At 32.8% G+C, this 13,248-nt stretch overlaps 1 protein-coding gene across 2 annotated transcripts in view; it reads right to left on the bottom strand.

The window, feature by feature from the left end:
* LOC111708180 (inactive tyrosine-protein kinase transmembrane receptor ROR1) overlaps positions 1-6,799 on the bottom strand; it is a 34,080-nt gene extending 27,281 nt beyond the window's left edge. The window contains exons 1-6 of one of the 2 annotated variants that reach the window (XM_023481478.1): positions 6,702-6,799; positions 4,946-5,152; positions 3,580-3,682; positions 3,445-3,525; positions 2,492-2,563; positions 368-454 (exon numbers count right to left, since the gene is read on the bottom strand). In XM_023481478.1, coding sequence (XP_023337246.1) covers positions 368-454; positions 2,492-2,563; positions 3,445-3,525; positions 3,580-3,682; positions 4,946-5,139 — 537 coding nt within the window. In that variant the 5' untranslated portion in view covers positions 5,140-5,152; positions 6,702-6,799. The remainder of the gene's footprint in view (positions 1-367; positions 455-2,491; positions 2,564-3,444; positions 3,526-3,579; positions 3,683-4,945; positions 5,153-6,701) is intronic. The other variant, XM_023481479.1, reaches the window with a different exon arrangement.
* Positions 6,800-13,248: the final 6,449 nt, after the last annotated feature.

Below are 13,248 nucleotides of genomic sequence, written 5' to 3'. Positions count from 1 at the left end.
TGTCTATCTTCCTATCAATCTATCTATGTGTCTATCTGTCATAAATTTGTAGCCATGCCATGTGTCCTTTGTCACAGATCTGAGTAGATTAAAACCAGATCGTCTACAGTCTACAGTCTACAGTCTACAGTCTACAGTCTACAGTCTACAGTCTGCAGTCTACAATCTACAGTCTACAGTCTACAGTCTACAGTCTACAGTCTACAGTCTATAGTCTACATACAGTATACACTCTACAGTCTACAGTCTATAGTCTACATACAGTCTAAAGTCTAAAGTCTAAAGTCTAAAGTCTACAGTCTACAGTCTACAGTCTTCAGTCTACAGTCTACAGTCTACAGCCTACAGTCTACAGACTTTAATCTACCTGCTGGAAATGATCTGGTGATCTACCCTGGAACTCTATATGAGAAGGTAGACCATCTACTCCCTGGCCCATAGAGGAGAACGGATCCTAGAGAGGGACAATCTCACGAAAACAAAGAAATTGTGAGGCCATCTTGTAAAAGCAGGATAAAGATGGTTGGCAATTTCACATAAACAAAGAGATTGGGTGGCAATCGTGCATAAGTCGGATAAAACGGGTTCAAATCTTACATAACCAACCAGATTGGGAGGCAATCTTGAATAAACAGGATATAGATGGGTGGCAATCATATATAACTAAAGAGATTGGGAGGCAATTTTGAATAAACAGGATATAGAGGGGTGGCAATCTCAAATATATAAAGAGAATAGGGGGAAATCTGGAAAAAAGGAGATATTTCGTTGGTAGTCGAATATAACTTAAAAGAATAGGAGGCAATCTGAAACAAAATAAAGATGGGTGGCAATCTCATATAAGAGTGGGAGGCAATTTCGAAAAACAGGAGCTAGATTGAAGATCGGCAATGGAGAGAGCAAAAGGCAACCTCATATATAATGGAATAGAAAGAGGGAAAGCAATCGCACATTAGCATGAGAGAGGGAGGGTAATCTCACCTAATCAAGAGAGAGGAAGGGTAATCTCACTTAATCAAGAGAGAGGAAGGGTAATCTCACTTAATCAAGAGAGAGGAAGGGTAATCTCACTTAATCAAGAGAGAGGAAGGGTCATCTCACTTAATCAAGAGAGGGGGATGGCAATCTGATATGACCAGAAGAGAGATGGGTAAGGCAATTTCACCAGGTGAGGAAACTGTGACAAAGTAACGAGGGAATTGGAAATTAAAATAATTTTTTATCCGAAAATATTTCGTTATCGGTTGATTTTCGACAGTTTTTGCTCCATATTTTCCAATTTAACTTCTAGCCCCGAAGTTGTGTGTAGAGCATGAACTAGCTCGTTAAAAAGAAATCTGATCCTAAGTTCTCAAACTTAAATTCTCCCCCCGCCTCAAAACCGTTCAATAACACACCTTCTCAGCTTCAAACAAAATATTCTAAATTAAATGTAAAAATTAAAATTTACAAAAAATAACAAGTGTGTGCACTTTCAGAGACACAAAATAAAAATTGAAGTTAATTCAATAATTTTGAATTCGAATAAACCATGTTTAATGGAACTTCACATTTTCATGTATAAAGTTTTTACATTCTAAATTTTTCTTCTTAATGAAGAAGATTAATGATTTAATTAATGTTGAATTAATTAATTAAACTAGATTAATTATTAATTATCATAAACGAGGGAGGAGGGAGGAGTGAGATTGAGATATTAATCAAGAACTGGGAGTATTTTTGGAGATTTTTCAAGAGATAAACCAAGGTGTGAAAATCTTTCAAATTCGCCACCCTCTCGCCCCTGGGGGATTTATATAAGGTTATGGGGAAATATTAAAAAAACATTTCATAGAAAGCGACATGAGAAAAATACGAAAAAACGTTTCTTCAGATGAAAAAATGAAAATCCCTTTTATTATCTTGATTAAAAATGAAAATCCCTATGATTATCTTGATTAAAAATGAAAATCCCTATGATTATCTTGATTAAAAATGAAAATCCTTGATTATCTTGATTAAAAAATGAAAATCTCTAAGATTATCTCTGTAATTATCTCTATGATTAACATCTATAAATATATACTCGAATATGAATCTCTATTACTAGATGTAGAGTAAAAGGAGTAAAATATGGAGCTAGATAAATTAAACCCTATTACGCTTAGGAAGCAGATTAGAGGGGGGGGGGAGACTGGAGGGATGAGGGGGTTGGAGGGAAAAGGGGGGAGGTTGATCTATTTGGATGAGGGAAGGGGGGTTATGGAAGGAGTGGGGGAGATTTTTGGAGATCCCTCAATGGGTAGATTTTGTATAAAAAGTATTCGCACACACACATATTAGTTTCTCATTCACAATTCTAGGTTTTGAGTGCAGTGCGTAAAAACAAGCACAATATTTGATAATTGATAAAACTATATAATACTAAGAATACTTATATTTTGCAATTAATAGTTGCAGAAGTGGGTGTGCTAGGCTGGGGTGAAAAATTTAATGTTTAGTGAGACTATGCCTCGAAGCTAGCTGGAAGATGTAGATAGTCTGTATCCTCATCTTGACGAAACTTCCCTGATCCTAACACAACCTAGAAAAAGACACTTCAAACTAAACTAAATTATAAAATTGAAATCTTGAATGTTTTTTTTTTAAACTTCATTTATTAAAGAGCAGTAATCGTACCCATTGAGGAATAACTAAAATTAAGATATTAATTAATAATCCTCAAATTAAACGTGCCCACAGTGGATATCAAGATCGGTGTTACAAGTATCCAACACATAAGTTTCCAGCTCTGAATGTTCAATTGTTGGTTGAGAACAAACCGATTCGTAAATTTAACAAAGGCATTGACAACGTCCCAGTCCAAGTCAAAACTGTGATATTTACAATGATTGCGACCTTCATAACTTGTTCAATGATTGCGACCTTCATAAGTTGTTCAATGATTGCGACCTTCATAACTTGTACAATGATTGCGACCTTCATAACTTGTACAATGATTGCGACCTTCATAACTTGTACAATGATTGCGACCTTCATAACTTGTACAATAATTGCGACCTTCATAACTTGTACAATGATTGCGACCTTCATAAATTGTTCAAAGATACTGATACAGAAATATTATTTATGACAAACAAAAAATAAAAATAAAACTATGCAGTGAAACCCTTAATAACAAATACATCGGAAGAATTTATCAAATGTCGTCTTGACAATTTTTCAATGAGTTTTATACTATATTACGTAAATTTCAGTATTTGCGAAAATAAAAAATAGCCATAAATATGCGGGAACAGTTTTAAAGAGTTCCAAATAGTCATTTAATTAAAAAACTAAATATCTGCAACATTCCATTATCAGAAAGTGAAGAATACGACATTTGAAGAATTCTTTCGATGTATTCTTTATTAAGGGTTTCACTATATAAAAATTAATTTATTACTGGCTGTGTATTTTCATTACCTTTAATACTGAAGTAGATTTTATAATATCTTTCCCATTATCTGCCTCACATCTATAGTAACCAGTATCCAGGGTCTCAACCTTACAGATAGATAGATAGATAGATAGATAGATAGTAAAATAAAACAATAATACCTCTCTAAATTTCAGCAGCGAAGACTGTAAACTTTGTTTTAATTCGTTTTTAATTCTTAGTCTCCCCTGCTCTTCGATTAGAGGTGCTTCGTTTTTAAACCATCTACGCGGAGTTGATATTCTTTTTGGGCAATGAATGAGTACAAAAAAATCAATTTCATCAAAAGATATTTTTTGAGGTCAAGTGGTGGAATAATTTGGAAGAAATTTCAAGTGACCTTCCCTTTTAGAAGTGGCATGTACGATACACAACGGTACCCTGAAGGAAGGAAGGTATAGAATTTACCACTTTTCAAGTTTTTAAAAAACGACAATATCTTCCACATTATTGATTAAATAAAAGTTTTTTAAAGTGAACCGTTGTGAATCGATCGGGCATGCACCTCTGTATATAATGGTCGCTTGAAATATTTGGGAGAAAGTATAAACTGTGTTTATTTTGTTTTCTGCACAGTGCATATCTTTGCACAAATTGCAGTCTCGCTGAGCCCTGGAATTCAATTGAGTAATTTTTGGGCCCTGGAATATTCTTATTTGTTTTAATGCTTGTTGTATGTAGTGCAGTAGATCCAGTTTAGAATATTGTGTTGCAGACCCAGTTTAGCATATAGTGTAGCAGACCCAGTTTAGAATATAGTGTAGCAGACCCAGTTTAGAATATAGTGGCAGACCTAATTTAGAATATGGTGTAGCAGACCCAGTTTAGAATATGGTGTAGCAGACTAAGTTTAGAATATGGTGTATCAGACGCTGTTTAGAATAAAGTGTAGCAGACCCAGTTTAGAATATTATGTAGCAGACGCAGTTAAGAATATTGTGAAGCATACCCAGTTTAGAATATAATGTAGCATACCCAGTTTAGAATATGGTGTAACAGACGCAGTTTTAAATATGGTTTAGCAGACCCAGTTTAGAATATGGTATAGCAGACCAAGTTTAGAATATGGTGTAGCACAACCAGTTTTAAATATGGTTTAGCAGACCAAGTTTAGAATATGGTGTAGCAGACCCAGTTTAGAATATGGTATAGCAGACCAAGTTTAGAATATGGTGTAGCAGACCCAGTTTAGACATATGGTGTAGCAGACCCAGTTTAGAATATGGTGTAGCAGACTAAGTTTAGAATATGTTATAGCAGACCAAGTTTAGAATATAGTGTAGCAGACCTAGTGTAGAATATGGTGTAGCACAACCAGTTCAGGATATGGTGTAGCGGACCCAGTTTAGAATATGGTGTAGCAGACCCAGTCTAGAATATAAGGTAGCAGACCCAGCTTAAATTATGGTGTAGCAGACCCAGTTTAAATTATGGTTTAGCAGACCCAGTTTAAATTATGGTTTAGCAGACCCAGTTTAGAATATATTCCTAAAAGTTAGAGCTGGCGGTTCTCCCTTCACTTCACACTTTAACTTCAAACCTTCCCCGACCTCTTTGGTCACGTTTCTGAGGTCACGGACAAAGGTTAAGCTGGAGGCTGGGTCAGGTGACTCTGTGGTCTCGAGGTCACAGAGTACAGAGGTCAGCTGGAGCCAGGTCATCAACCACAGTACACAGATCATTCTGGATTCTTTACTAAACAAAATGCTGATTAAAAATTAATATTAAAAATTTAATCAATTTTAAAATCAGTTCGTGACAAAGACTCAATTTTTTGCGTATTTTTCTCAGAATTGCTGTCTTCAACATAAGGTGGAAAATGATCGGTAAATTAAAGAGATTAAATCCTAATAAATAAAATGTTTCTAAATGAAGTGGACTTACACTTAATATACGATTTTTAGTTAATCTTGCACTTTAATTAATATCCTATTTTTGTTTCACGCAAAACTGGAATGAATACTATTCATAGAAAGAATAAATGGTACTAAAGTATAATCTGTAAAAATTTCAATAAATGAAAAATATTTACTTCCCCTTTTCAAATGAAGTCTCTTTTAAGCTCAAATCAAGCTGCAAATCACTATTCTCAAGATCAATTTAACAATTTAAGCTGGGATCAATTTAACAATTTAAGCTGGGATCAATTTAACAATTTAAGCTGGGCTGAAAACTTTTAATTTATTAAATTGCTTAAATAGCTGCGAACTCAGTGGATTATAAACGTAAAACTAACTTTTAACTTTTTTTTTACTTATTAATTCAATTTTCTGATTTGTCTTGCTTATTTGTTGTTTAAAAATGTCATAACGAATGCACTGAATTTTTTGTGAAAGATTATGGCACCAGTATACAAGGATTCAAAATTTCCTTACATCAAAATAATGTTTTTTATAATTCACCATGAAAAGGGAATAATGATTAACTGTTATGGTGTTCGTGTATTTGTTTACAAATATTTTTAATTGTTTAATTTAATAGCTATCTGTCCATTTACAAATATACAAATTATCTATCAATCTATCCATCTTGTATCTATCTTCATATTTATATATCTATATATCTTTCCAACGTTCTATCTATCTATCTTTAAATCTATCGATCTATCTATCTTTAAATCTATCGATCTATCTATCTCTATTCTCCTCCCCCTGATCTATCATGGTTTTTATCCTGACTCTTCTTGGATAGACTCCTCTTGACCTGGAAACTTAAAGAGACCATACCCGCCACACTTTTCAAACAGGGGGGGGGGGGGTGGAAGGTTAGCTCACGCCACCCCCCTTTCTGTACTGCAGTGTTTAAAAATACAATTCTATAAAAAATGTAAAAATAAACTGGGACTGAAATTTAAGTTTTACCCATAAAAAAATTATATATTTGTCACTTTTTGTACTTAAAACAATTCGTGGATTCCTTGTTTACATTTTCATGCCTTTGTGTATATATATTATATAATCTTAATTTACTGTAAAAATATATTTATTGTCTACTCCTGTAAAAGAATGCGTCTATATATATATAATATATTTGGATTGTCTAGTGGTAACTTGTATTTAATAATTAGGTCCAAATTTTGTGTGGTAACTCACATGTTTAAGGTTTATGTTAATTTTATTATTTTTATTTTAATTCTACTCTAAAAATCCAAATCTAGGTATAGTATATATTGCAGTTTATGTAAACTTTCAACAATAAATAACCAACTTTATTTCACCAACTTTTTATACTTTAATTTCTTTACCTGTCCAAACTTAATTTTTAGAAAACTATTTTTCAGTTTTCATCTCTCGAGTTTTCAACAAGATTGTTTTCTGCTGTTTTTTTCTTCCCTTGGCATTTTCATCTGAAAATAAATTTAATAAAGAATATGATTCAAATATTTTTTAATTTGAGAATTTTGTAGAAATGCTTTCAAATCAGAAATTCTTTTATTCCGTTGATTTGCATGTAATAAGATGCTTCTCTAGGAGGTTTCCAGGAAAAAAATTAGAAAGAGAGAAAGTTAGAAAAAGAAAGAGTGAAAAAGTTGTAAATAGTTTAAGAAAGTGAGTTAGATACCAGTTCGATTAATTTACAAACATTATCAGTAAAAAAATGTCTAGAATAATTTAATCACGCACCCCTGACCCTTTAGTTAAAGTAAATTCAACCTAAAGTCTGACCGCGTCAACCTTGTTGCACCGGCTAGTCCTATTGAGTGTCTGCTTTATATACCCAATGTCCGGGCGATAAAGTACAAACTGGGACCGGAAAGGTTGAACCTGCTCGGAAATTCAAATGTACTACGGCTGCCCGTGTAATATCATGATTAGCCTCCCTTCCTTTCTTTTCTCTGTGGTTATATTAAATCAATCCCCCCCCTTAATCCAATCTAATGCAAAACGACTGAATTCCGCGAATGTTTTTGCGGATTTTCAAGGACCCGTCCAGGCCGATTCTAGGATTAGAACCGACTTTTATAGAACATCTTAACAATGGAATTTAGGCCTCGCACATAAAGTAAAGTATTCAAATACAAGATAGAAGATATATATCCCACATTTTCCCTTCTTTACGACCTTAGTAAAATGAGAAAAAACTTTAATTCAATATTTTATAAAAAAAAAATCTGGCGTTTTTTAAAATGTCCGAAAATGAAGAAAGATTCGAACAGAGCTACAATTAATTACTCAAACAAAAATCTCCTTTGTATCTAACAAAATTCCTTACTATCAGCTCCGATAGTATAGGGTTAGTGATAACAGAAATATGATTATGTTTGAAATGGGATTTTGTCTGGTGAAATCTACAGGGGGAACCAGGAAAAAGCATTGATCCTCAGATTAAAGGGTTTCCACATTGGATATTATGATCAAGAGTTCAAAGATTAAAAATATCCACACAAAAGTTCGAATCTTAAATTTCGAAGAACAGCATTTAATAAAAATTTGATCTTCAATGACTTGCAGAGACTCAAAATGGCGATTTTTGACGGTTATCAGAAAAATATTTTAAAAACATAATGCAGTTTTTTTTGGAGGACCTGTACAGTATCTAATATCCCTTGGTAGGTTATTCTGATCCAATACCATCGGTAGAAAGAGGATTTATAGAATTCACACTTTTTGCGGTTTTAATTGAATGTACGTATTGAGGCGGGATAAATCAAATTCTTCAATATAAAGGACCCCAGGACCAGGAGAAGGGGGAGGGTTGAGGGGAAAGGGGAGGGAAAATGGGGAGGGGGAAGGGGGAAGGGGAAGTGGAAAGGAATTTCGAAGTAAAAGTATTAGGTTAGAAGGCATGAAAGGGAATAACGGACAAAACTTAAAATTATAAAAAAGAATTTTTTTAAATGAAGCACAGTTTATATAGTTCTCGTTTCCGCTTCATTTAGACACATTTTTAATATTTTACACTCATGTTTTTTGTTTAATTAGCACCCTAATATAGGAAAATATTTTAAACACCTTGGATAGGAACTGTGATACACCCTAGCCTGGGTAGGGATTATGAAACACACTAGCCCAGGAAGGAATTATGAAACACCCTAGCCTAGGTAGGGATTATGAAACATCCTAGCCTTGGTAGGGATTATGAAACACCCTAGCCTGGGTAGGGATTATGAAACACCCTAGCCTGGGTAGGGATTTTGAAACACCCGAGCCAGGGTAGGGATTATCAAACACCCTAGCCTTGGTAGGGATTATGAAACACCATAGCCTGGGAAGGGATTATGAAACACCCTAGCCTTGGTAGGGATTATGAAACACCATAGCCTGGATAGAGATTATGAAACACCATAGCCTGGGTAGAGATTATGAAACACCCTAGCCTTGGTAGGGATTATGAAACACCCTAGCATGGGTAGGGGTTATGAAACACCCTAGCCTGGGTAGGGATTATGAAACACCCTAGCCTGGGTAGAGATTATGAAACACCCTAGCCTTGGTAGGGATTATGAAACACCCTAGCCTGGGTAGGGATTATGAAACACCCTAGCCTGGGTAGGGATAATAAAACACCCTAGCATAGGTAGGGATTATGAAACACTCTAGCCTGGGTGGGGATTATGAAACACCCTAGCATGGGTAGGCATTATGAAACACCCTAGCCTGGGTAGGGATTTTGAAACACCCTAGATCGGAACGCCCTATCCCGAGAGAATGGATTTGAAGATGAATTGAAAGGAAATGATGGAATTAGAAGACACCTAATTAATATGGAAATATAATCTGTAGGAAGTTAGAATCACACATGGGAAGGAAAAGGGAAATTCTAGATTTTTATTCCAGATCTGAAATCTACCGTTTTACTTAAATAAGAATGAGAATAAATGCTCTGTATCTGTATCTGTATCTGTATCTGTATCTGTATCTGTATCTGTACCTGTATCTGTATCTGTATCTGTATCTGTATCTGTATCTTTATCTGTATTTTAATCTGTATCTCTATCTGTATTAAAAAAGTAGCTCTAAGAAAAAAATTAAAAAATTTGTTTTCGAGAATAAAAAGTGTATAATTTATTATTAAATAACAGTATTCTATATTTCAAATTATAAATATTCAAAAATTTATTCGTAACGAATGAAAGCAATATAAATATTTTTAAGTATATTGATTTTATGAAATATTTTTCTTTTAAACGATTAAGCTCGTTTAAAATATACATATTTTTCAAAATTCGGCGTACAGGAAGTTAAATATGTAAATAGAATACCCTTAAAATCAAACCCTGTGCGAAAATATTTCGAGTTTGTTTATTATTTTGTCCCTCTGTTATTTTTTGGGGGGTGGAAATTGACTTATTTTTTTGGATGTTTTGAGTAGAATATAGTTTTTAAATAGCGAAATGATTGTCTAGAAGACTAGAAGACCCGTACATACAAATACGTACACTGATAAACAAGCACACAATAATAGATTTGACAAAAATTATAAATGCTAAGTATCCTCTCAATATAAGGATTAGGTTAGGAATAAAAAGACAAATTAAATATTATTTTCCACCCAAGAATTCTGCAGGACTGGTTTCATTTTAAAAATAAGAAAAGCTCAAGGGAAAAGAAAAATCAGCAGTATAATTCGGAAAATAAGAATTTATAAAATTGTTAAATAGAAAACTAATCTTAAAGGGACTGTACAGGAAAAATGAAACCTGAGAATCTCAGGAGTTGAACGATTACTTTAAGACATCTATCTGATGTTCCTGTCTCGAGAAATTGATATAAAACTCTCTCAATTTTTTACGAAAATTCATATATATGCAATTTTGTATTAAAGTTGAAGTATCAAACAGATCATCTATATTATAATAAAACAAGACATTCGTATATATATATATGTTGCCTATAGCCGGCCAAACGGCTACACCGACTGGGCTGAATTTTTTTGTGGACACTCATGGGTGGCAGAAGGGTGTTATAGGCTAAAAAAATCGGAATTTTTTGCAATATTTTTTTCACCGGGCCCTATAGCTAGTGTTCAAGAAATACGCAACCAATCTGAAAACGACGATATCCCACAGGAGCCTGAGAATCTCAGGTTTGCTCCTTTTATAATTTTTATTTTGCATTTTTAATAGATATAGTTGATAAAATTATTGTATATAGTCCGTATAGTCCGTAATATGTCACCAGAACTTCAGCCAATGGCAGTGCAGTATACTGGTCATGTGATGTCCGTCTGTATCAAGTGACAACGATACTTCACTGCCATTGGCTGAAGTTCTGGTGACGTAATACGGACTATACGGACTATATGTAATTATATTATCAATTATATCTATTAAAAATGCAAAATTAAAATTAAAAAATTAAATAGAAGCAAATCTGAGATTCTCAGGCTCCTGTGGGATATCTTCGTTTTCAGATTGGTTGCGTATTTGTTGAATATTAACTATCAATTTCTCGAGACAGGAACATCAGATAGATGTTGTATATGTATTGTTTACTGCCAGAGGTTCTCAGGTTTCATCCTATATATACCCTCTTTCATTTTTCCTTTACAGTCCCTTTAAATGTTTAAATCTTAATAAAAAGCAGATTTATTGAGCATCAATCAAAATAGTAAAAAAATATATCAGTGAACTTTGCTCCTTATAAATTGTTACATCCCATAAATTGTATCTATTGTATTCTAAATACTCTATTCTATGCAAATCAGGATAGATAGATAGATAGATAGATAGATAGATAGATATTAGATATAGATAGATAGATATAAAATACATAGATAGATTGATAGTTGGATAGATAGATAGATAACTGGATCCGGGTCCTAGTTCCGTCCTTTAAAAATGGATCAGAATCCTTGATCTGTCCATTTTTCTTAAAAACTGATTAGAAACCGGATACATCATTGATCATTGTTGAATTTCTTATATAACATCATTGATCATTGTTGAGTTTCTTACATAACATCATTGATCATTGTTGAATTTCTTATATAACATCATTGATCATTATTGAGTTTCTTAAATAACATCATTGATCATTGTTGAATTTCTTATATAACATCATTGATCATTGTTGAGTTTCTTACATAACATCATTGATCATTGTTGAATTTCTTACATAACATCATTGATCATTGTTGAATTTCTTTCATAACATCATTGATCATTGTTGAATTTCTTACATACATCATTGATCATTGATGAATTTCTTATATAACATCATTGATCATTGTTGAGTTTCTTACATAACATTATTGATCATTGTTGAATTTCTTACATAACATCATTGATCATTGTTGAATTTCTTACAGCATAATTTATCATTGTTGAGTTTCGTACATAAGCTCATTTTACTTTTTGGTCTTACTAGTGAGTTGTGATCATAGAGAATAGAATATATAGAGAGGAATTTAATGGAAAAAAGATTAAAACGGCCATTTTGTTGTACTGTTTCCATACTGCAGGTGTACTTCACATATTTATGCTATATAACCTGTTGGGCCCTGGAATATAATTATATAGAAAATCTAAAATTATTGTTAAAAGAAAACCAAATTATGAAATAGGCTGGTTTCATAATTGACCAATGATCATTTCATATAGACGCTATGCCTTCCACTTTACAAACGATGATTTTCCGTTATAACTATAAATCAAAGGATGTTTTTATTCACCTAATTAATTTTATAAAGCTTATTTAACAGTTTAAAAAATTCGAAATTGAAATGAATAGTCTAGGGAACATACTGTATTAATGTACTCTACTGCATATAATTTGTGAACATTTACATGATTTGTACACTTTGAACTCCCTTTCAGGCTGAAAGGGACTGAAAAAATTCATACCGAGAGATTATTTTAATTCCTCTCTATATATTCTATTTTCTATGGTTTTGATAGTCTTCTGAGCTTATATTTCAATCAGGAAATAAGTGTTCTATAATTATTAGATTTCACTGGCATTAGTTGAAACAGAAAGAGACCAGAAAATGATTATAGTTTGTCATAATTTGAAACAAACCATAAAATGGACTCAGAGAAACATAATTTTAACGAAAACTTTTAAAAATCTAAGATTCTAGTTTCAATTAAACTAACCTACTTCTGTAAAAGACACCCAGCAAATAGATTATGCGTGGTTTTTAAAAAAAAATTTGGAAAATAAAGATGGAAAATAAAAATGGAAAATAAAGATCAAAAATAAAGATTGAAAATAAAGTTGGAAAATAAAGATGGAAAGAAAAGATGGAAAATAAAAATGGAAAATAAAGATGGAAAATAAGTTGGAAAATAAAGATGGAAAATAAAGATGTAAAATAAAGTTGGAAAATAAAGATGGAAAATAAAGATGGAAAATAAAGATGTAAATAAAGATGGAAAATAATGTTGGAAAATAAAGTTGGAAAATAAAGATGGAATAAAAAGATGTAAAATAAAGATGTAAAATAAAGTTGGAAAATAAAGTTGGAAAATAAAGATGGAAAATAAAGTTGGAAAATAAAGATGGAATATAAAGGTGTAAAATAAAGATGGAAAATAAAGATGGAAAATAAGGTTGGAAAATAAAGATGGAAAATAAAAGTAAGAAGGGAGAAAGGAAAGAGATGGAAAGAAGGACTGGTAAGAATGAAGAAAGGAAAAGGAGGAATGGAAGGTTGAAAGGAAAGAGTGGAAAAGAAAAGAAAAGAAGAAAGAAAGGAAAAGAAGGAAATAAATGAAGGAATGGAAAGTTGAAAGGAAGGAAGGAAAGTTAAAAAGAAATGGAGAAAGGAAGGAGGAAGGTAGGAAAGGCAGGAAGGAAGGGGAAATATAGGAGGGGGGAAGGGGGAATTGGATAAGGTATTAAAGGGGG

This window comes from Eurytemora carolleeae, unplaced genomic scaffold (genome assembly GCF_000591075.1).
Source record: "Eurytemora carolleeae unplaced genomic scaffold, Eaff_2.0 scaffold839, whole genome shotgun sequence".
NCBI classification, from domain to species: Eukaryota; Metazoa; Arthropoda; class Copepoda; order Calanoida; family Temoridae; genus Eurytemora; species Eurytemora carolleeae.
The sequence above is the reverse complement of the archived record's forward strand: the minus strand, read 5'-3'. Positions and strand labels throughout refer to the sequence as shown.